The sequence below is a fragment of the Lissotriton vulgaris genome, chromosome 2_1 (genome assembly GCF_964263255.1).
Source record: "Lissotriton vulgaris chromosome 2_1, aLisVul1.2, whole genome shotgun sequence".
Taxonomy (NCBI): domain Eukaryota; kingdom Metazoa; phylum Chordata; class Amphibia; order Caudata; family Salamandridae; genus Lissotriton; species Lissotriton vulgaris.
The window spans coordinates 1,549,367,829-1,549,392,863 of NC_141687.1; the positions used below are offsets into that span (position 1 = coordinate 1,549,367,829).

The window sequence follows — 25,035 nt, forward strand, 5'->3', positions numbered from 1 at the left end:
AAAATATAGACCCGCACCCTCAGATCCAGTCTATATTAAAGGACACCTATCACTAGATTCATTAGTTGTGTCCAATGCTAGGAAGAGGGCTAATTCTCAAACTTCTGGCGAAGCACCCCCACCTGACAAGGAATCCAAAGTAATTGATGCATCAGGTAAAAGAATAGCTGCGCAGGCTTCAAAACATAAGGCGCAAAGCAAATACACAAGCCCTCCTCTCTCGTTAAGATAGGGCTCATTATGATCAATTAGAGAAACTACTTTAGCACCTATCAGATCAGTACAAAGATCAAGCTACTGACCTCATACAAGAAGGCAAGTTAATATCCAATGCCTCAATAAAATGCGCACTAGATGTCGCAGACACAGCATCTAGAGCTGTAAATACCAGTGTCATACTTAGAAGACATGCGTGGTTACGCATTTCAGGGTTTAAACAAGAAGTGCAAACCACCATTTTAAACCAGCCATTTAATCAGAACCAATTATTTGGTCCAGAAGTAGACACTACACTAGAAAAAATGAAAAAAGACACAACACTGCCAAGTCTATGGGGGCTTTACAGTCCACACAAGCTAGAGGCTCCTTTCGTCGCTCCTTCTACAGAGGAGGCTCCAAACAAACTGGAGCAGACACTACCACATCTTTCAAGTCACAAACATCCTCTAACAAGGGATATTATAGAGGAGGATACAGAGGCAATAATACCAAAGGAAGAGGTCGCGGTAACAACAACAATCGATCCTCTTCCAACACTAAACAATGACTTCCCTCCACTCCCCCCACAGCATTCCACTCCTGTAGGGGGCAGACTAACACAGTTCCTGCCTGTCTGGAACTCCATTACAACAGACAAGTGGTTAAGATAGATTATCCAACATGGCTACTGCCTAGAACTTACAGCAACCCCTCCACACATACCTCCCAGGCAGCGCTCAATGTCTACAGACCATCTAACTCTGCTCCAACAAGAAGTTCTATCATTTCTACAAAAAGACGCTATTCAAATAGTTCCTTTACAAGAACAAGGAACAGGGGTTTATTCACTGTACTTTCTAATTCCCAAGAAGGGCGGGACACTAAGGCCCATTCTCGACCTCAGGCCCCTCAACCATTACATACAATAAGATAATTTTCATATGATCACTCTACAACAAGTGCTTCCACTGCTGCAACAAGGCGATTTCTTTACAACACAAGATCTAAAGGACGCCTACTTCGATATCCCCATACATCCTGCTCACAGAAAGTATCTAAGGTTTATACTAGAAGGACAACACTATCAGTTCAAAGTCCTTCCATTCGGAGTGACAACAGCACTGCGAGTATTCACAAAGTACCTAGCAGTGGTAGCAGCACACCTCAGGAGACAACAAATACATGTCTTCCCTTATCTAGACGATTGGCTCATAAAAGCCAAGTCATTCAATCAGTGTGTCCAACACACACATCAGACAATTCAAACGTTGCACAACTTAGGGTTTACGATAAACTACACCAAGTCGCACCTGCAGCCTTCGCATGTCCACCAGTATCTAGGAACTGCAATAGACACGTCTACAGCCCTAGCATATCCCAGTCCAGCCAGGATACAGAGCATTCAAGCCTTAGTCACCGCCTTTCAACACCAACAGTCTCTGCAAGCCAGGGTATTCATGAGGCTAATAGGCATGATGGCATCTTGCATCTTCATAGTACCACACGCAAGATTTCAAATGCGCCCATTACAGGAGTGCTTAGCACAACAGTGGAACCAAGCTCAAGGTCAACTAACAGACCTGGTGTTGGTGGACAGCCGCACACATCGCTCTCTGCAGTGGTGGAACACCAACAACTTGACAAAAGGGCGGTCGTTCCTCGAGCCTGTTCCACAAGTAGTGCTCACAACAGACGCATCCCTCACAGGATGGGGAGCCCATCTCTTACATCACACAACTCGGGGTCAATGGAACAATCAACAAAAACGGTTCCATATCAACCATCTAGAACTGCTAGCAATATTAGCACTCAAGACTTTTCAACTTCAAGTACAAAACAAAGCTGTCCTAATCCGGACGGACAATATGACAGCCATGTACTATGTACAAAAACAGGGGGGGACACACACTCTACAACTGTCCCAGCTCGCACAGAACATTTGGAGATGGGCCATTCCTCAAAACATACATCTGTTAGCGGAACACCTTCCAGGGGTTCACAATCAGATAGCAGATCTGTTAAGTCGGCAGTCACAACAGATTCACGAATGGGAACTACATCCACAAGTTCTTCAGCCATTCTTCCAAAGGTGGGGTCATCCACACATAGATCTGTTTGCCACCCACGAAAATGCAAAATGCCCAGCCTTTGCCGCCAGGTTTCCGCACCCACTGTCTGAGGGGCAATGCGATATGGATGAACTGGTCAGGCAGATTTGCGTACGCTTTTCCGCCTCTCCCACTGATTCCATTGGTGGTGTGCAAGCTCAGACAACAGTCTCTCAAACTGATCCTGGTGGCTCCCACATGGGCATGACAACCATGGTTCACCACACTGTTAGAACTATCTCTAGTTCCACACCAAAAGTTACAACTAACTCCATCCCTGTTAACACAGAACCATGGAGAAATCAGACACCCAGACCCGAATCAACTGAATTTGGCGATCTGGCTCCTGAAGTCTTAGAGTTTGGTTATCATAACCTACCACCAGACTGTATGAACAATATTAAAGAGGCTAGGAAACCCACTACCAGAGTGTGTTACGCCGCTAAATGGAAAAGATTGGCAATATATTGCAAAAGTAATCAAATTGATCCCCTGGATGCTTCCATCCAAAATATCATTTGTTTCCTTTTACATCTACAAAGGTCTAATTTGGCATACTCTTCCATACGCCTGCACCTTGCAGCAATTGCAGCCTATTTACAAAACAGGCAACATCTGTCTCTCTGCAGAGTTCCTGCAATTAAAGCGTTTATGGAAGGACTAAAAAGAATAATCCCACCCAGGTTACCACCTTCCCCTGTGTGGAACTTAAATATTGTCCTTACAAGACTCATGGGACCCCCTTTCGATCCTCTACATAAATGTGAACTGCAGTTCCTAACATGGAAAACTGCTTTCCTTGTTGCCATTACCTCTCTCAGAAGAGTAAGTGAGATACAAGCTTTCACTATACAAGAACCATTTTTTCAAATACATCCTAACAAAGTGGTTCTTAGATCTAATCCAAAATTTCTTCCAAAAGTCATCACTCCTTTTCACCTAAACCAGTCCGTAGAGTTACTGGTGTTTTTGCAAAACCCAGATTCTGTAGCGGAAAGAGCTTTACACACATTAGATGTTAAGAGAGCTCTCTTGTACTATATAGATAGAACTAAATCCTTTCGGAAGACAAAACAACTGTTTGTCGCTTTCTCTCCTCCGCACAAAAGCAACCCCATCTCTAAATGAGGGATTGCGAGGTGGATTGTAAAGTGTATACAAATATGCTATATAAAAGCTAAACGTACATTAACAGTTCCTCCTAGAGCACACTCCACTCGCGAACTAGGAGCCTCTATGGCTTTCTTAGGAAACATACCCCTAGAGGACATATGTAAAGCAGCAACATGGTCTACACCACACACCTTCACTAAACACTATTGTGTTGATGTGCAAGCCAAGCAGCAAGCTGCAGTAGGCCAAGCTGTCCTTAAAACTCTATTTCAAACCACTGCAACGGATACAAGCGACCACCGCTAGGGGAGACACTGCTGCACAATCGATGCTAAGTGTACAATTTGCAGCTCATATGCCTTGAACGGAAAATGCTACTTACCAGTATGCATCTGTTCTTGGCATGTAGAGCTGCAGAGTTGTACACGCCCTCCCGCCTCCCCGGGACTTGTATCTGTTCCACTTTTCATCTTACTTAGAAGCACACGCATGGACATCCCTTTCTCTTTACTTCTACTGACTCCATCATTTTCCATCATGGCGAAAAACAATCTAAAGATGGAGCCAATGCCCATGCGCAGTATTGTGCAAGGGAGGAGTCACCTATCTCGGGACTAACAAAGACTTCTTCCAAGAAGACAACAACCTGCAATCATCCAAGCCCAACACCAGGTGGCGATCTAATGCTAAGTGTACAACTCTGCAGCTCTACATGCCAAGAACAGATGCATACTGGTAAGTAGCATTTTCCTTTCTAAAGAAAGAAAATAATTCCTGATTTAGGAGGAACTTGTTGTATGTTGTACTGGGGACAAAAGACAAACCCTCACTGAGGATTGCTACTTCTTCACTCAATTGGTGATTAGAGAGGTTAAAAATTGGGATCGCATCTGTGAGAGAACCTGATGTATATTTATTCACCTCCAATATTGCTGATTCCATGTTCGCATGTACTGCTGTGGAGGTGGTTGCTCTGTTTCGCGATAGTTCACTCTGTTTAGTCTCTGGTACCGCATCTTGGCTCTGTTCTGTCCTCTCCCTAAAAAAGGGGACTGTTGGTAATTCTGATTTTATTCGAATTGTCTTCCTTGGGCTGGGGGTTGATGCTGGAACTATTGGTTTTGTTCCACTTGTGTACCTCCTCTTGATCTATAATTAAGTGTTTGGCCCTCTGGTGTGTTGGCGTTATCTCTTTCTGAATCTGATGAATATGTGTCTGAGAAGGTGATTCGTTGCCTTCTTGGGATTGTTTTGGTACTGAGATGTCTGTTCTTATTGCCACTCTTGGTAGTAATTGGGCCACAAATGATCGGATCCAGTCCGGGACTGTTCCATGTATGCCTGCATCGTGTAGTCTGGCGACTAATGTGCGGTGGGAGACGGTGTGGAAGGCCGCTGATAGGTCCAGTAGGATGAGGGCTGCGAAGTGGCCTTGGTCCAGGAGGGTACAGATGTCGTCTGTGGCGGCGAGTAGGGCGGGCTCTGTGCTGTGGTTGCTTCGGAATCCGGATTGGGATGGATCGAGGACGGCGTTCTGTTCAATGAATCGTGTCCATTTCCAGTTGACTGTTTACTCTGTAACTTTGGTTGCGAGGGGGAGGAGCGAGATGGGCCGATAGTTCTTGAGGTTGGTGGGGTCAGCTGTGGGCTTCTTAAGCAGGGGTCTGACTTCTTCGAGCTTCCAGTCGTCTGGGAAGGTTCCTGTTTTGAACGTGGTGTTGATGGTGCGTTGTAGTTCGGGTGCAATGGCGGCCGCGGCTCTGTGGTAGATGTGAGGGGGGCAGGGGTCGGTGGGGGGCCCCGAGTGGATGCTTTTTATGGTCGAGAGGTTGTCTTCGGACGTGATCGGTGTCCAGTTGGAGATGGTGGGCTGGCTGGTGTTTCTAGGGGGCCGTCTGTGGCGCCTGGTGGATGGTCGATGAAGTTGTCATAGAGGTTTTTGATCTTGAGGTGGAAATAGGTTCCAAGCTTGTGGCAGAGGTCTTGGGATGGGATGATGTCTGTGGCTTCGCTTCGTGGGTTGGTGAATTCTTGAATGACACTGAAAAGTTCCTTTGAGTTGGTGGAGTTGGCCAGGATATTGTTGTGGATGAAGTTCCTCTTGGTGGTTCTGCAGTGAAAACCATTTTACATTTTGTTGTCTCACTAATTTACCATATCACATGTTTCCAGTGTTGCAGTATCTCCAGTGGCGCCAACTGCAAGCCACAATTCAACCTGATATGTACCTCATTTAAAGTAATCCACTATAAACATAGGGAGTACCATTGCACTACTCAAAATATGTATATATTCTGTGTGACAGTTCTGTCTAAGTGATGCCACACATGTCAATTGTTGTTACTATTCATAGTGCTCTGACATCTCATGGTCAGAGTACACTTTCTAAAAATGGAAAGTTAATAGAGGGCCGAGAGGCACTCGTATGTAATGGGACTGCTACCTCCGAGGTCTGTAGAGGTACTTTTCCCCCCTTTACCCCTCCCCCATCCCCCCCCCCCCCCCCCCCCACCCCCCGCCTCCCGCGGCCACCGATGTGGATGTTATAAGATAGACCACAACTCAATAGACTACAACTCAACATCACTTGAAAACGGCCCAAGAAGGCTGACTCTGCCTTGTTCTCCTTTTTTCACTCTAGTTCTTATCAGAATCGTGCGATTCTGCTTTGTTGCAATATTGAGGGTGTTCACAATTTAAATTAGCTGCACCAGCAGCAGAACACTGGTATCCAAAATTGGAGGTAAGTGATTTTTTTTCTGAGTACCTATGATCAATGAGGTTCCATGTTCTCAGTTCTCCAAAATGGTCTTAGACCCATTGTTGGTTCAGCCTTCTAGTGTAAACGAGAAATTTAGAAGCTAGAGGATAATGCAAAATACTGTCTGCTAATCCTATGTTCTGCCCTTTGTCTTTGAAAAATGTTGATTAATCCAGAATCTTTCATATCTCAGGGATATCTTAGCGGCTTCATCAAATGAAAGAATAAGTAAAATAACAAAACGTGTGTAGGTGGGCAACAAGATAGCAGATAGAAGCAACCAATGGAGCGCATTTTGTAGGCAATGTTAGTAAAAGTAAGAGTCATAGATTTACATCTATATATAATTCTTAGTAACCATTTCAGATGTATGCCGATAACCTTTACAGAAATATTCCTAATAGTGCGTCATTTGTTTCTTGTAGGAACTCAGAGACCTTATCAAAGAATGCTTGAAGCGCACTGAAAGTAAGCATTTCAAATCAATTACTTTCCCAGCAATTGGAACTGGAAATTTAGGTTTTCCTAAACCTATAGTTGCTGCTTCGATGTTTGCGCAAGTCATCAAATCGAGTAAGAAAAAGAATTTCCGGAACCTTCAGGAAGTTCACTTTATGCTGCATCCAACAGATACGGATAATATAACGGTAATGATCTGCATATCAATATTGGTACCTTTAATACTTCTGTAACTCAATTCTTTGATCCTTGGCCACACTACAAAGGCTTGCAGTTGATTTTGTTGGGAATTTTTAGCCTGAGAGAACTAAATGTGTGCACACACCTAGAGCTGACATCCCGTCAGGAAATCCTGTAGATCTTTCAGAATTAATGTATACGTGCACTTTCTATGCAAAGTTTGATAATGGGGTCTGATATTGGGTAGATTAGTTAACTGAGCAACAGAAAGATTGTGATTTGCCCAGGTTTACATCATTTAAGTAAGCCAGGATCTGAAAGAGACACGTTAGTGATAGAGTCCTTACCTTAGAATTACCCCCAGGCATCAGACTCGATCCGGTAAGTTTTCAGCAACAGTACCCCTGCGCGTCGGAAGGTGACGTTGTAAGGCTCCACGTCCATCGTAGGTGTCGTGATCACCGGGATGATGTCGCAGCAACTACTTAGATGCCGCCCTCGCGCGCTGACGTCAGTTCTTTCTTTTTCCGCGCCAGCAAGCGCAGATCGAGAGAGAGCGGTAACCCCAGTCAATTTCTGACTGAGTTTTTGGGGACTTTTTGTTTCTCTGACTCCTGGTGTATAGGGATGCCCGGTTTCAAGTCTTGCTGGGCTTGTCCACGCATGATGTTGGTGACCTATTCGCACCGCGAGTGCTTCTCCTGTCTAGGGCGCGACCACGACCCCACATCATGCCCCGACTGCCGGGCCATGGTTCAGAAAACTTTGCGGGAGCAGTCCCGAAAGTTGCTTGAGGCCCGGGAGTCGGCTCCGTGCCGTTCAAGGTCCCGGTCCCGTGGGAGGTCGAGGGACCGGTGGCGGAGTCGCCACCATCGTTCGACGAAGTCTTCGCACTTGGGGTCAGGTAAGACGAAGTACAAGAAGTCAAAGAAGCGCCGTCGCTCTTCGCCTACCCCTAGCCTGTCGTGCGACATGGCTGAGGATGCGGGTGGGGCCACCCCTGCGGCTCCGGTGGAGCCTACGCAGTTGCCGACGGCCTATGTGCCTTTCCCGGGACCGTCGGCGACTCCAGCCCAGCTGCAGGACTTCCTGTCTGCTATGCCCACCTCTTTGGCCCGTCTGACCCCGCCGGTGCGCCTTCGGGCACCGCGGGCCCGACTGGGGGTCCTCGCCGGCTCCAGCCCCGTCGTCGCTAACCAATCCGGCCACGGCACCGCGAGACCCCCGTGGATCCATGCCTGGATCCCTGCGGATGGCGGTTGACCTCCACCCACGCCTTAGGCACCGGTGGCGTCGACCGGACCCCCAGCTTTCACCCGGACATGGAGACGGTGCCGGACCGGTGTCGACCAATGCCGATTCAGTTGCTGATGGGGACTTTCTATTTTCTCCGCAGTTTTTGGAGGACGACGAGGACTGGGAGGGGTCTGAAGACCCTCTTGCAACCCAATGCGAGTTAGACCCGGACTGGGCAGAGGAATTGGAGGACACAGGTGATCTGGATTTCTATCCAGAACCTGGCGCACTGTCTCCTTCTACCATGGCTACGGAGGAGGGTGGCACGTAGGGCAGCTGAGGCTCTCCACCTCGTGCTTACTACAATGGCCGTTAGAACTAACCTCCTAACAGAAGTTCTTCGGCCAGCGGCTTCCTCTGCGGAGCTGCTGCTGCCCTTTAATGATGCACAGACAGACGTTCTTTTGGGCACCTGGTCTAGGCCCAATACAGGGGCTCTTGTGGATAGAAACGTGGCCCGACGCCATCGCCCGGCCCCGGGTGACCCCATTTTACTCTCCCAACATCCTAGAGCTTGGTTGTCCAAGCCTCTGCGTCCCCGAGCGCATTCCCTTCTGCACCTCCGGACAGGGAATCAAAGAAACTGGAGCAGTTTGGGAAGAAGATTTTCTCTTCCGCCAGTTCATGGTTGCGGTCTGTGAACACCGCAGGTCTCTTGGCCCGTTATTCCCACTCTGTGTGGGATACGGTGGTGCAGGTGCTGCCTCAGTGTCCGGAGGAGGCCCGGACAATGCTCTTTCAAGCTATTGCTAAGGGGAGAGATGCAACCAAGTTCACGATTCGTTGTGGCCTTGACACCGCCAACTGGCTGGGCAGAGCAATTTCACGACACTGGCGCTGCACCGACACGTCTGGCTGAGGACGACTGGCTTTTCAGGGGATGTCTAGATTACTATGATGGACATGCCCTTTGATGGCACTCACTTTTTTGGCAACAAGGCGGATAGTGCGTTGGAGCGCTTTAAGGACTCGCGAGCTACGGCTAAGTCCTTAGGCCTGCCGGTCACGCGCATTCCTTCGGCTTCTGCCTTTCACGGTCAAGGAAGGGACGTTCAAACACGTTTGTTTTTTTTTTTTAGAGCCACAGGCCTGCGCATCAACAGTCTCAGCGCAGGTGAGGACGTGGGACTTGCCGAGGTGGGTCACAGGGTCAGCAGGCAGGTCAGTCCACCACCTCCCCTGCCACCACTGCCTCCAAACCTTCCTAGTCCGGTCTTTCAGGCCCACCAAATGCCAGTGGGCGGCAGGATTCGCCATCACCTCCCCCACTGGTGCACCATTACTTCAGACAGGTGCTTTTTACAGATAGTCCGAAGGGGCTACTCCCTCCCCTTCGAGACTACCGCTTCAGCCATGCCACCTCAGTACCGCCGCATGTGGGGGGATCACTTGCCACTTCTCCAGCAGGAAGTTGCGGCCCTCTTGGCAAAGAGGGCCATCGAACGCGTTCCGATGCCAGAAGTGGGTTGTGGTTGATATTCCCACTACTTCCTGGTTCCAAAGAAGGACAAGGGCCTGCGTCCTATCTTAGACCTTCGGAACGTCAACCGCTTCCTCTGGAAGGAGAAGTTCAAGATGCTCACATTTGCACTGGTCTTGTCTGCCCTAGACCCGCAAGACGGGATGTAGCCTTAGACTTGCAGGACGCTTACTTTCATATCCCCATCCTGCCGGCCCATCTCCGTTAACCGCGGTACACCGTAGGCCACGAGCACTTTAAGTTCACTGTGCTCCCTTTCAGCCTTACCAGCGCCCCTCGGGTGTTCACAAAAGTGATTGCGGTGGCCGCAGCTCATCTGCGCAGATCAGGGATTTCATTTTCCCCCTATCTCAATGACTAGTAGTTTAAGGCGGGCTTGCCCCAGGCAGTCGTCTCCCACCTCCAGACTATTGTCGACCTCCTGCATTTGCTGGGGTTCTCCATCAACGTGCTGAAGTCACATCTGATCCCCTCTCAGAAGCTCCTCTTCATCGCAGCAGTTCTGGACACGGCACAGTTTCAGGACTATCCTCCCGAACAGCGAGTCCGGGACATTCGGGCTATGATTCCGATCTTTCAGCCCTTGTCCTGAGTTTCGGTCAGGATTATCTTGAGGCTGCTGGGCCTCATAGCCTCCTGCATCGTGCTGATCAATCGTGCCAGATGGGATATGCAGACTCTGCAGTGGGACCTGAAGTTCCAATGGCCGCAGCATCAGAGTAACCTGTCTGAGTCCGTCCAGATCTCGGAGGGCACTGGACGACAATTGCAGTATTGGCTCACGAACCAGCATTGGGTCAGAGGCAGATCCTTCTCCATTCCCCAACCGAAGATCACAGTGGTGATGGGTGCGTCCCTCCTGGGATGGGGCGGCCACATGGGAGATCAGAGGTCTCTGGTCCCCAGCGGAGTCCAGGCTCCATATCAACTTTCTAGAGCTCCGGGCTATCCTACTTGCACTGAAGGCATTCCTTCCCTTTGTCAAGGGGAGAGTAGTGCAGGTGTTCACAGACAACACCACCGCCATGTGGTACTGCAACAAGCAAGGCGGGTGGGGTCGTGGACCTTTTTGTCAGGAGGCTCTGCGTCTCTGCACATGGCTGGAACATCAAGGCATTTCCTTTGTGGTTCAATATTTGGTGGGTTCTTTGAACGCCAGGGCGGAAGAACTCAGCCGCATGTGCATGATGGATCACAAATGGCGTCTTCACTCGGAGGTGTCAGTTCTGCGCATTGGAATTTCCAAGGCGGCGCTCGCTCGGCGACGCTTTTCATCGGGAGTGGAGTTGTGGTCTGTTGTACGCCTTTCCGCCTATACCACTTCTGCCCAGAGTTCTAAAGAAGATCAGGCGCAACCGGGCCCAAGTCATTCTTGTGTCTCTGTACTGAGCTCGAAGAGTTTGGTATCCCGCGCTACTCAGTATGAGCGTGGATCCCCTGATCAGACTGCCTCTTCGGGAGGATCTTCTGTAGAAGCAGCAGGTGACGGTCCTCCACTCGAACCTGTCCAGCCTCCACCTCCTTGCGTGGAGATTGAGCGGCGACAGTTGATTCCATTTGACTTGCCTCCTGAAGTCTGTGATGTCATTCTGGCAGCCAGGTGTACCTCCACTAAATCGGTATACACCTGCAGGTGGAACTAACTTGTGGCATGGTGCACAGCAAAGGCTGTGGATCCCCTTTCTGCCCCTCTTTTGGATATACTCTTGTTCCTTCTCTCTTTAGCCCAGCAGGGCTCTGTTCTGGGCACTATTAAGGGCTACCTTTACGCAATTTCGGCCTTTCTCAGGCTCCCTGATCAGCCCTCTCTTTTCAAGTCCCCTGTTAATAGATTTCTCAAAGGCGTTACACACCTTTCCCTCCTACTCAGTTTGTGATGCCACAGTGGGACTTGAATCTAGTTCTTACTTATTTAATGTGTGCTCCTTTTTGAGCCGCTTTACAACTGTCCTCTTCGTTTACTGATTTTAAAGACTGCTTTCCTGGTTGCCATCACCTCCACTAGGCACGTGAGTGAGCTCCAGGCTCTTTCCTGTAAACCTCCTTTTCTGTCGGTTCATCCGGATAAGGTTGTGCTTTGCACTCGCCCTTCCTTCTTGCCGAAGGTTGTTACTGCCTTCCACATTGGGTAAACTATCACCTTGCCCACATTTTTTCCGCCTCCGCACCCTTCCAGAGAGGAAGAGAGGCTCCACCGTCTGGACCCAAAAGGTGCGCTCTCATTTTACCTGAATCGCACACAACGGTTCCGGGTGGATGACCAGCTCTTTCTTGGCTATGTAGGTGCCAAGAAAGGCCGGGCTGTGCACAAGAGGACTATCTCCCGCTGGGTCGTCTTGTTTATCAAAGCCTGTTATTCTCTGGCTAAGAAGGAGCCTCTCGTGGGGCTGCGCGCCCATACTACCAGGGCGACAGCAGCTACTACTGCATTGGGACATGGTGTCCCCCTGCAAGACATCTGTCAGGCAGCTACGTGGGCCTCGCTGCACACTTTTACTAAGTATTTATGCCTTGACAGCAAAGTCTGGAGAGACGGCTTCTTTGGCCGTTCTGTTCTCTGTGACTTTCTGATGTGATCTTGGTTCGCAGACCCACCACCGGGGTCGGTATTGCTGGGGTATCTATTCTAAGGTAAGGAATCTATCACTAACGTGTCTCTTTCAGATGCACAAGTTACTTACCTTAGGTAATGATCTATCTGTAAGAGACATTAGTTAGTTGATAGATTTCTTACCACCCCACCAATCCTCCCCGTTCTGCAAACTCGTTTCTAGTGTTAAGGTCATCCCTTTCAGGGCCCTATTTCAATGCACCAGTGGTCAGTATCTTGCTTAGCTCTGCGTTCCCGACGCGGAAAGTCATGTACAGAACTGATGTCGGCGCGCGAGGACGGCGTCTAAGTAGCTGCCGCGACATCATCCCGGCGATCACAACGCCTACGATAGACACGGAGACGCACGACGCCACCTTCCGACGCTCAGGGTTACTGCTGACAATAACTTTCCAGATCCAGTGACGCCTGGGGGTAATTCTAAGGTAAGGAATCTATCACTAACTAATGTCTCGTACTGATACATTGTTACCGAAGGTAAGTAACTTGTGCATTAGGTCTCTCAGTTCCACGGCCAACGGTTTAGCCACTAGACCCCCATTCTATTCAGAGCTTCACACCGTTAGCAGTAGTCTTACCTTCACAACAGATTTAGCATTCATAAACCATTGCACCATGACAAAGATCACAATGAATTTCTCCTGCACTGGATTTTTCTTTTAGATTCAGATTACTTTTGAAGGGTTTCCCACATTATGCTTTCAATCCTCTTACACATAACATGAAACATGACATTCCTGTATAAATCCTGCAATAAGCATACTTTCCAAAATAAGTAGAATTTATTTTCATCCACACACCCCTGCCCTGTAGTAGTTTCACTCCCATATGTCACCTTATCCAGATTGTTTGAAGAAGAACTTCTTTATTGCATGATTAAAAAAAACCTTTGCAAGAACATGATTTAAAAATATATCAAAAGTACATATAAAAAGGAGTATACATTGAGTCCATTATAGAAAAAAATGGCAAATGGAACTTGCCAAGATGTTATGCTGATGGCGGTTCACAGACTTTGGGCCCCTCACAGATTTTTTTTGCTGATCAGTCCAAGAACCTTACTAAGGCACAGTTTAGTTTGGTGTTCCGAGGGTCAAAGCAGGCCAGAACTGCTGCTCTGCACGATCTAATCATGTATATATTCCAGAGTTTCCTAAAAAGGGACAGTCTTATATTCAGCAGATTTGGACAAAGGCATAGGATGTGTATTATGTCTTCTTTGTGGGTCCCACAAAGTCGACAGTGTTCATGTCCGTGATCTCTTTTCCATTTTGGCAAGTGAACCAACAAGTTGATAACTCCCAATCTCAATTTTAAAAAACTTAGTTTTGTTCGTGCAGTGAATGGTAAAGTTAAATACTGCTGTGGAATCAACTGGGCATAAGATTGCAGGGTCAACCTGTCGTGACTTCTTTTTGCTAGGCGAGCCTTGTCTTCCACTGAAGACAGCTTTTTTGTGCTTATTTTTGCTAGCCGTTTGAATTCATTTTGTCTTACTTGCATGCTCCAAAGATCTTTTAGTAGACAACTACGAGGGTTTTGGCTTACGCGCAGTAAGGCTACGCCAGTATTATAGTCAACAAATTAGATGCCAGTACTGCACAACTACTACAAAGATAAACAAGGAAAATGAGTTATAAATCTCTCATTTTCACAGACCACTCTTTCAGTCAAGATTTCATCTGATCAAATGAATTTATTTTTTGTATTTTCACTTATTCTTTTTCTTAAGAATTTTTAGTATTGCAAAGGGGGAAACAATAAATATTTGGCTTTTTACTCAGTCCGAAATATTTTGCATAAATACATGAAAAAGAGAATGGGGGCTCTAGGTGCTAAAAGTTTAAAAAGAGTTTTTTAAAGTGGAAATGAGTGAGAAATTTGAAAATGGAGAAAGGTTTACGTGACTCAATTGAACACACTCAACTGATACACACAAAATTACATTCAGACAGACAAAAATAATAAAGGAAAGAAAGGGAGGAAGGTGTGTTAACCCTTTCCATGCGGCCGCGATTCCCCTGGTGTGCTGTAAACAACACGAACATGGGCGGGCCGTGACGAACCCCAGCCGTCATCAGCACACGAGCACTGTAGTGCATGACGGCTGGGGTTCGTCATCAGCATGGAAGGGGTTAAAGTGTAATGACCCTGCACTAGTCCTATTTATAATGGCAGGTAAAACCAACTCAACTATATTGAGAACAAGATATTTTCTATACAATCAAAAAGTTAGACCATCAACAATTTTTCATTTGAACGGCAAAGTAACAAATGATTGGCCTAAACATTAAGATAAACAAGGTCGACGCGTTTCGAATCCCCTAGAACCATGGGATTCTCCTCAGGACCGTGTGACAATCAATCTGAAAGACATAAATTCAAAAAAACATACTGTCAGTCATATTCTCGGGCAACTCTCGACTTAAACATTCAGTCCAGCATACACTCAGATCATACCTGTACTTCTACTGGAGCCTTGTCTGTCAGGGAGCTGTAAAGGAAGGATGGAAAAGGGGGCTATAAGTTGACATAATCAAGTGAGATGTCCTTGGTAGAGGAAGGGCGTTTATTTATGTTACTCACTTAATAGCTTCTGGAAGCGGCCACTGGGTCCACTAAGATCCGATCATCGTTGTGCAGAATGCAGCTTTTAATGAAGTTTTTTTGAGAATGTTTCTAAAAACAAAAAGGGTGCGTGAAACATCATGCTTTGTTGTTCGTGCTGAAAGTACATCCAGTCTCTGTTTATTAAAAACATTCTGGTGCTCAAAAGTATTCAGTCAGCGCGCTGTATTATGGAGAAGGTGGCATTTCCTCAGCTTTAACATACTGGTTACTATTGTAGAAGAGCGCTGGTGCTATACTCCTGCTGGATTCGGTGAGGTGGTACAAAAGGGGGTGGTAATGGACGGAGCATCTGAACCAATCAAACACTAACACCCAGTCAAAAGATCTGGGTTTAATCCATCACCCTTCTTTAGCCCACTCTGCCACCCCAGTTCAGACATGGCTATATGCAAATCAGTCTGACCCTGTGCCTCATGGGAACAGTACAGCCCGAACTGCCAAGCCATGCCTTCCCTGGACCGGAAACAAGCTTCCGAGGACCGGTTTCTGGCATTCCAGCCGTCTTCAGCCCGGCTTGCTTGAATCCAGTGGCAAAGTGAGCAAGGGACTCACGTCTGAGCATACCCTGCCACACTTATGGCGGCCAAAAGCGGTACAAAAGGGGGTGGTAATGGACGGAGCATCTGAACCAATCAAACACTCACACCCAGTCAAAAGATCTGGGTTTAATCCATCACCGTTCTTTAGCCCACTCTGCCACCCCAGTTCAGACATGGCTATATGCAAATCAGTCTGACCCTGTGCCTCATGGGAACAGTCCAGCCCGAACTGCCAAGCCATGCCTTCCCTTGACCGGAAACAAGGTTCCGGGGACCGGTTTCTGGCATTCCAGCCGTCTTCAGCCCGGCTTGCTTGAATCCAGTGGCAAAGTGAGCAAGGGACTCACGTCTGAGCATACCCTGCCACACTAATGGCGGCCAAAAGCGGTACAAAAGGGGGTGGTAATGGACGGAGCATCTGAACCAATCAAACACTCACACCCAGTCAAAAGATCTGGGTTTAATCCATCACCGTTCTTTAGCCCACTCTGCCACCCTAGTTCAGACATGGCTATATGCAAATCAGTCTGACCCTGTGCCTCATGAGAACAGTCCAGCCCGAACTGCCAAGCCATGCCTTCCCTCGACCGGAAACAAGGTTCCGAGGACCGGTTTCTATCATTCCAGCCGTCTTCAGCCCGGCTTGCTTGAATCCAGTGGCAAAGTGAGCAAGGGACTCACGTCTGAGCATACCCTGCCACACTTATGGCGGCCAAAAGCGGTACAAAAGGGGGTGGTAATGGACGGAGCATCTGAACCAATCAAACACTCACACCCAGTCAAAAGATCTGGGTTTAATCCATCACCGTTCTTTAGCCCACTCTGCCACCCCAGTTCAGACATGGCTATATTCAAATCAGTCTGACCCTGTGCCTCATGGGAACAGTCCAGCCCAAACTGCCAAGCCATGCCTTCCCTGGACCGGAAACAAGCTTCCGAGGACCGGTTTCTGGCATACCAGCCGTCTTCAGCCGGCTTGCTTGAATCCAGTGGCAAAGTGAGCAAGGGACTCACGTCTGAGCATACCCTGCCACACTTATGGCGGCCAAAAGCGGTACAAAAGGGGGTGGTAATGGACGGAGCATCTGAACCAATCAAACACTCACACCCAGTCAAAAGATCTGGGTTTAATCCATCACCGTTCTTTAGCCCACTCTGCCACCCCAGTTCAGACATGGCTATATGCAAATCAGTCTGACCCTGTGCCTCATGGGAACAGTCCAGCCCAAACTGCCAAGCCATGCCTTCCCTGGACCGGAAACAAGCTTCCGAGGACCGGTTTCTGGCATTCCAGCCGTCTTCAGCCCAGCTTGCTTGAATCCAGTGGCAAAGTGAGCAAGGGACTCGCGTCTGAGCATACCCTGCCACACTTATGGCGGCCAAAAGCGGTACAAAAGGGGGTGGTAATGGACGTTGCATCTGAACCAATCAAACACTCACACCCAGTCAAAAGATCTGGGTTTAATCCATCACCGTTCTTTAACCCACTCTGCCACCCCAGTTCAGACATGACTATATGCAAATCAGTCTGACCCTGTGCCTCATGGGAACAGTCGAACCCGAACTGCCAAGCCATGCCTTCCCTGGACCGGAAACAAGCTTCCGAGGACCGGTTTCTGGCATTCCAGCCGTCTTCAGCCCGGCTTGCTTGAATCCAGTGGCAAAGTGAGCAAGGGACTCACGTCTGAGCATACCCTGCCACACTTATGGCGGCCAAAAGCGGTACAAAAGGGGGGGTGTCACAAAGTGCGTCTAATACAAACGATAACGCGTACTCGCAGGCGTGGAAGAGTTGTAGAGGTTGGGCATACCCTTACTTGACATCAAGTAACTAGCTGTCGCCAAGCGAACGGAGATTACCTTTTCACTTGAGAAACCGACTCCTCATGGGGCGTTGCTTCAATCGGTGAAACGCCGTAAAATTGTTCCGGGTCGGCGGGGTTTTAAATCGGAACTTAGTTCCGGGCCAGTGGAGCACTGGGAATTGTAGTCTACATTCAAGTGCGCGTTGTGCGCTCGGAAATGAAATGAACGTACAAATGCACGTAAATGAACGGGTGACAATTCAGAGGGGCTGGAACGCACGCTCTTTTATGGGATGGATTTGATGGTTTTGACTTTGCGGACGTGTCCTATTTCATATGGGGCTTTGCTTCAATCTGTGAGGCGGGAGGGCAAATTTGAATAAGAACTCATTTCCGGGCCAGTGGAACAATGGAAATTGTGGTCCTAATTATAGTGCACGTTAAACACTAGGATAAGAAGTAGACGGTCAAATGCACGTGAATGAACTTGAGAACATTCGGACTGACTGGAACGTATGCTCTTATGTGTGATGAGTCCGATTGTTTTGACTTTGTGGGCATGTCAAGCGATGCCGAATGCTGGATGGAAATTGGATAGATGGGCAAGCAATGATGTAATGCAGCATGTATCAAGAGCACCTAATGAAACAGGGTTACAAGTTGTGGCTTTGCTTTCAATATGTAGGGCGGATAGGCAGGTTTGAATAAGAACTCATTTCCGGGCCAGTGGAACGCTGGAGATTGTAGTCCTAATTATAGTGCGCGTTAAATACTAGGACAAGAGTTAGACGATCAAATGCACGTGAATGGACTTAAGACAATTCGGAGTGACTGGAACGCACGCTCATATGTATGATGAATCCGATTATTATGACTTTGCGGGCATGTCAAGCGATACCGAATGCTGGATGGAAATTGGATAGATGGGCAAGCAATGATGTAATGCAGCATATATCAAGAACGCCTAGTGATACAAAGTTACAAGTTGTATAATTCAGACATCTCGTTCAGGCCTCGGGTTGTAGTATTACATTTTAGAATGAACATTGCTTCTCTCTGTCTTAATTTGGCCTCAAGATCCCCACCTCTCAGGTCAGATTCCACTTTGGATATTACCGTCCATCTTAGATCATTATCCCCATGGGCTTCGTCGATCCAGTGTTGAACTAGAGGGGCTGTTACCACTTTTTTCTTGATCCTGGATTTGTGTTGTGATATCCTTTGTCTGGCTTCCTGGTTAGTCTTTCCTATATAAAGTTTGTTGCATGGGCACAAAATGCCATAGACTAGATTGCGCGTTTTACAGTTTGTGAAGTGGTCGTAAATGGCTTTAGGAAGAAATCGATAAATTTTGAAACCGGTTCGAATAGTGAATCGCAACCAGAAATGATTAGTCTACCTGGAGGCACTCTCTCGTTTTATGTACTTTAGGATGTACATAAAACAGAGGTGTTCGTGGATGTTTATTTTCAAGATAATTGAACTCATGTTTCCCAAGAAAACCTTGTTCAAAACCCTTATTCAAGATCTTGAATAATTCATTTTGGAGTTCAAGAGTTGGATCTGTATTGATTTTACGATAGCATTCTTTGTCCGTTAGCTGTCTGGTAGCTTCTGCTATGTACTCAGTTGTTCCCCAGATGACAATGGAACCACCTTTATCGGCTTGTTTGACTATGATGTTATCGTCGTTTTTGAGTGAATAGAGCGCTTGTTTTTGAGCTTTGGATAAGTTAGGTTTGACAAAACACCTTTTTTTCTTTTCTTGGGCTGCGATCGCAGACAGTATTGTTTTTTCAAAGTTGATGACCTCTTTAGGCACTTTATAGGCTGGTGGACAAAAACTTGATTTTTTCCTTAGTCCTGTGGTTTCTGTTTGAGACATCATTTCTTTGTTCGAGAAGAATGTAATTAATCGGATCTTTCTGCAGAACTCGGTGAATTCTAGTTTCAATCTAACGAAATCTGTTGGTTTTGATGGTACAAAGGTTAAACCTTTTTCCAGGACACTTATTTCTGTTGATGTGAGGAGTTTGTTTGAGAGGTTATAGATTGATGACTTCTCTAATTTTTGTGATTATGTCTCCTCGTAGACATTTCCCACTGTTGTTGGTATCGCGTTTTTCCTAGGGCTTGTGGCTGGCCCTGTGCTAAAAAAGGCTGCTGCTGTTGTTGGGGAATGTTTTGTTGGTAATTCTGTTTATAGTGTTATATTGTTGTTGGTAGTTAGTTTGATAACCTCCCTGTCGTACAAATGGGGGGCGGAAATTGCCTTGGTCTGAATCACTACCTCCTGACGACGAGGTATCTGAAAATGTTAAATATTTAGTCTGCGATCTACCTTGGTTGTCTGGGAGGAAGCGTTTCGCCTCCGGACGTGAATAGAAGTCCTGTTGAAGATAAGGATAGGCTTTGTCGAAAGTAAAGTTCCGTTTGTCTCTTTTAAAGTTGCTCTCTTTTTGTTGTACTGTGTAATCTTTGAATTCCAATATGTCTTTTTCCACTTTTCAAGTAGGATTTTTGAATCTTGAATTAGGGGGTTGGATTTTATTTCAGCCTCTAATGCTTCAATCTCCTCTAGTTGCGTTTTTGACAGACGTTGCGCTGTTTCAATGGTCAAGACCATAAGGTCTCGACTACATTTGGTCTCAATAAAGCTGAAGCCTTTTTTGTAGATATTATCCTCTGTGAAAATCACTGGTATGTTCTTTACTATCAATCCTGACGGGATGGTTCCTGACCTGAGATGTTGGAGAAGATAGTGGCCATGCAAATCAGTTCGTATTTGCTTTTTCTTTAAGCGAATGAGTTTGTCTGATTCGTTATTAGTCTGTGCGGTACTACTAAGGGTAGCTGAACCGAATAAATGAGGGTTGCTCAATAGTTTCTTGATATGCTCTTCGCTGTATGCGAACGTTTGGTCTTCTGACATGATAAATGAATATTCGAATATTTAAAGGGTGCCACTCAACATATAACATTCACAAATTACTACACATTCTCTGCATATTCACAACAAAAAACCTTACGTTCGAGGCATGTGGGCTGCTGAATTCATATCTGTGCATAGATCGCCACCTAGTGTTGGGTCCGGATGATTGCATATTGTTGTCCTGGAAGAGTCTTCGAAGTATCACGAGATAGGTGGCTCCTACCCTGGACTACAGTGCGCATGGGCATCGACTCCATCCCCAGATTGTTTTTTTCCGCCATTGGGTTCGGATGTGTTCGGTTCCCTCTGTCGGAATCGATAGTTGTTAACTTACTTTGCTTTAAGACCAAAAGGTCTTTAGGACTTGCGTCGGTATTGTCTATCGTTCGGGTTCGTAATTTCCTCGGCTCCGAACCGACATTGCCCTTCCGCGTGCTTTCGGCGCGGACGGGCCTACTCGACGCTCCAACCTCTTCCATCATGGAACGAAGTCCATTTAAACGGTGCCCCGTGTGTGCCTCGAAATATCCGCATATCGATGTACACCCGGTGTGCAACAAGTGCTTGTCGCCGGACCACGACGAGGCCAAATGTATGGCCTGTTCTCAGTTCCGGTCCAAGAAAACACTCAAGCTCCGCAAGGCTGCGCACCTGGAGGCCCAGCTATCGGCACCACCTCCTACAGACATCTTCGACGCGGAGGATGTCGGGGACGACGCTATCCAGGAGATCCCGGAATCTAACCCAGCGTCGGAGGTCGAGGACGGCTACGACGCAGAAAACGAGGATTTCGATAAAGTCGTCGAGGAGGTAGGGGACGACGACGGGGCCCTTGCCACAGTAGAGGATAGCTCGGACGAGGAGCTTCCTCAGACGGACTCCGGGGCCATCCACCATTATGAGGCCCAGGTCGAGGGATCGCCTTCGGGCCTTACCCAAAACCTTGATACCCGTCCCACGGCTCCGCCTTCCGGCCCGGCCACGGACATTGATACGGCGCCACTCCCGGTACAGCCAAAACCGAAAGTGAAACCAACGGTCTCGACGCCAGTCGTATCGAAACCGAAAGCGCAGATCCCGCTGGTCGGGTCGAAGACTTGGGAGCGCTCGGCGCCGAAGAAATTTAACACGGCCGTCGAGCCCAAGAGCCACGCCAAGATGGCCGACCCGAAGGCTACTGTATCGAAGCCGAAGGTTAAAGGGGCCGAAGCAGCTGCATCGGCGCCAAAGACGGTCGACACAAATAAGGGTCGACTTGATCCCAAGAAGCAGGTCGACAGCCATAAAAAGTCCACTCTCGACCCCAAAAAGCGGCAGGATGACCCCAAATCCCTCACTGCCTCGCTTCCGCTCGACAAAGCCAAGGGGGCAACGGCGTCGACTCCGAAGTGCACATCGTCGGTCACCACCCCTAAACAAGCTACAAAAGACTCTCTCGAGCCGGTGCGCCCCTCCGCTTCGTTCACTAAGAAGGTTACGGAGTCCCTTCAACGTATTAGGGAGGGAGCCGCAGCAGTAAAGCCAAAGGACCCTGTGCCGCCCAAGCCTCTAGAGAAACCGGCGAAGGCGTCGACGCCTATTCTTTTCACCTTGCCACCGAAGACGGCGCCGAAGGCTTTCGCAGCAAAACCAGGGGCCGGAGTGCCCGTGAAGGTGTCTTCGACTCCGAAGCCGTCGTTAGTGGTCCCAAGCCCACGGCAACGACAACTAACAGAAGAGGAGCGTCAAGAAGTCATCATCGACGCCGGCACGGGCAGGCTCTCTCTCCTCAAGAGAAAGATCACCCCTGACCCACAATTGGAGCTTTACAAGATTCCACTCAAAAGGAAGATGGACTCTGCTGGTGCCTCTGCCTTTATGGAGCCCGTATCACCACAGGCTCAAGAACTTTCACCCGCTCATTCCCATGTTGAGGAGGGTGACGGCAACGACGAGGATGAGTATACCTATCCCGTCTACTCAGACCCTGAGGATGTGACTGAACCATGGTCTGCAGGTGGCGATCCTGGGGACCCGCATTCCGGGCAGGACCCTCAGCTTTTCTCAGCCAAAACTTCCCCAACAGAGGACTCTGCGGCTTTCAATGCCCTCATTGAAAGGGCGGCGGCCAATCACGATGTCGATCTCCATGCTGACCCAGTGGACGTCGACTTCCTTTTTGACACCTTTTCAGTATCTGAAAAAACTGTAAAAACTCTGCCGATGCTGAAAGGGGTGTTGAAACATGCGACTGAGGTGTTCAAAGAGCCCACCCGGGCAAGAGTCATCAACCCACGAATCAACAAGAAGTACAAAGCAGCGCCCACTGATCCTACTTATATCAAGGGACAGATGCCTCTGGATTCCCTGGTTGTCTCCAATGCACGCAAACAGGCCAACTCACAGACTACGGGTGATGCTCCTCCCCCAGACAAGGAATCAAAAGTATTTGAGGCTTCTGGGAAAAGGGTGGCTGCGCAGGCAGCCAACATATGGCGCATATCCAACACACAGGCGCTGCTAGCGCGTTATGACAGGGCACACTATGATACTCTAGAGACCCTCTTACAGCACTTACCAGATCAATATAAAGAAGCGGCAGAGATGTTGATACAGGAAGGGAAGATTATCACCAATGCTTCCATTAAGTGCGATCTGGACGTGGCTGACACCGCCTCGCGAGCGATTAACACTAGCGTTCTGCTTCGTAGACATGCATGGCTAAGGATATCTGGGTTTAAGCCGGACATTCAAACTACCATCTTGAACCAGACAGTCAACCCGGACCACCTGTTTGGCCCCGAGGTTGATACCACCCTCGAGAAGATGAAAAAGGACACCGACACTGCGAAGTCTATGGGTGCCTTGCAATCCCAGCAGTTTCGGGGTGGGTCCTTTCGTCGCTCCAATGCTAGAGGCACCTCAAGGGGTCAACTTTCACAGTCAACGCAATTCTACAAAACCAACACCCAATCTTCTTATACCAACAAAGGTCGGGGTGGATACTGTGGCAACAACGTCAAAGGCAAAGGACGTGGGAACAACAGCTCCAGGTCCTCCACCTCCAACAAACAGTGACGCCTTGTCACTGCCCCCCGACCATGTAACACTGGTCGGGGGGAGACTCCAGCAGTTCCTGTCCATGTGGAAGTCCATCACCACGGACAGGTGGGTCAGAACACTTATCCAATACGGTTATTGTCTGGAGCTCACATCCACTCCACCCAACATACCCCCAAAAACCCGTCCTATGTCCGGCGAGCACTTGCACTTATTGCAGCAGGAAGTCAACGTCATGCTGCAAAAAGGGGCAATAGAGCTCGTGCCCTTGCAGGAAAGAGGTGCGGGAGTTTACTCCCTGTACTTTCTGATTCCAAAGAAGGACGGATCACTCAGGCCCATCCTAGACCTCAGGCCACTCAATTTTTACATACTATCGGAACATTTCCACATGCTCACGCTGCAGCAGGTTCTCCCACTGCTTCAACAGGGGGACTACCTGGCAACTCTGGATCTGAAGGATGCGTACTTCCGCATTCCACTACATCCTTCACACCGAAAATACCTCAGGTTCACCATACAAAACCAACACTACCAGTTCAAGGTTTTGCCTTTTGGGGGCGCATCTCAGACGTCAAAACATTCACGTCTACCCCTATCTGGACGACTGGCTTATTCAAGCGAAGTCAGCCCAGCAGTGTGCCGACCACGTGTCCCAAACCATTTGCCTTCTGCACAATCTGGGGTTCTCACTGAATTACCCAAAGTCCCATCTCCAGCCCGCTCACATACGGCAGTATCTGGGCGCGACCATAAACACTCTGGCGGCTACAGCACAGCCGAATTCAGTGAGAATCGACAGCATTCAATCGCTGATCCAAAAGTTCAGACCTCAACACTCGCTTCCAGCAAGGGTGTTTATGCAGTTGATAGGCATGATGACCTCCTGCATCTCCATTGTTCCCCACGCGAGACTACATATGCATCCGCTTCAGGAGTGCTTAGCACGTCAGTGGACGCAGGCTCACAACCAGTTGAAAGACCTAGTGTTGGTGAGCGGTCGGGCATACAACTCTCTGCATTGGTGGAATCCACGAAACCTTTGCAAGGGCCGACCGTTCCAGGAGCCTGTGCCACAGATTATCCTGACGACGGACGCTTCTCTCCAAGGATGGGGAGCGCATGTACTCCAATACACGGTGCAGGGACTATGGACTCAACAGCAGGGAAAGATGCACATCAATATTCTGGAACTGATGGCGATCTTCATGGACTTAAAGGCGTTCAAAGTACATCTATGCAACAAGGTCGTGTTGATCCGGACGGACAACATGACGGCCATGTACTACATTCAGAAGCAGGGAGGCACACACTCTCCGCAGCGGTCTCATCTGGCTCAGAGCATGTGGAAGTGGGCCATTCAGAGGAACATATTCCTCATGGCAGAGCATCTCCCGGGCAAGGACAACCAGATGGCGGACCTGCTCAGCAGGCACAGCCACCAAATGCACGAGTGGGAGATACATCCATCTGTACTCCAACCGTACTTCCAAAGATGGGGTCATCCGGAGATAGACCTGTTCGCCACAAGGGAGAACGCAAAATGCCAAAGCTTCGCCGCCAGGTTCCCGCACCCACAGTCGCAGGGCAATGCGATATGGCTGAACTGGTCGGGCAAATTTGCGTACGCTTTTCCCCCAGCACCTCTGATTCCGCTGGTGGCACGCAAACTCAGGCAGCACTCGATGACTCTCATCCTAGTTGCTCCAACGTGGGCTCGCCAACCATGGTACACCACGTTTCTAGAACTGTCCGTGGTACCGCATCAAAGGCTGCATCTCACACCCAGCCTTCTGACGCAGAGCCATGGCGACATTCAGCACCCAGATCCGCAACAGCTCAACCTGGCGATCTGGCTCCTGAAGTCCTAGAGTTTGGCTACC

The 25,035-nt window shown here is 48.4% G+C and overlaps 1 protein-coding gene across 1 annotated transcript in view; it reads left to right on the forward strand.

Annotated features, from left to right (window-relative positions):
• LOC147732882 (protein mono-ADP-ribosyltransferase PARP14-like) overlaps positions 1–25,035 on the forward strand; it is a 1,251,483-nt gene that overhangs the window by 462,097 nt on the left and 764,351 nt on the right. Inside the window, exon 9 of the mRNA XM_086957427.1 lies at positions 6,606–6,827. Within this exon, the coding sequence (XP_086813553.1) occupies positions 6,606–6,827 (222 nt within the window). The remainder of the gene's footprint in view (positions 1–6,605; positions 6,828–25,035) is intronic.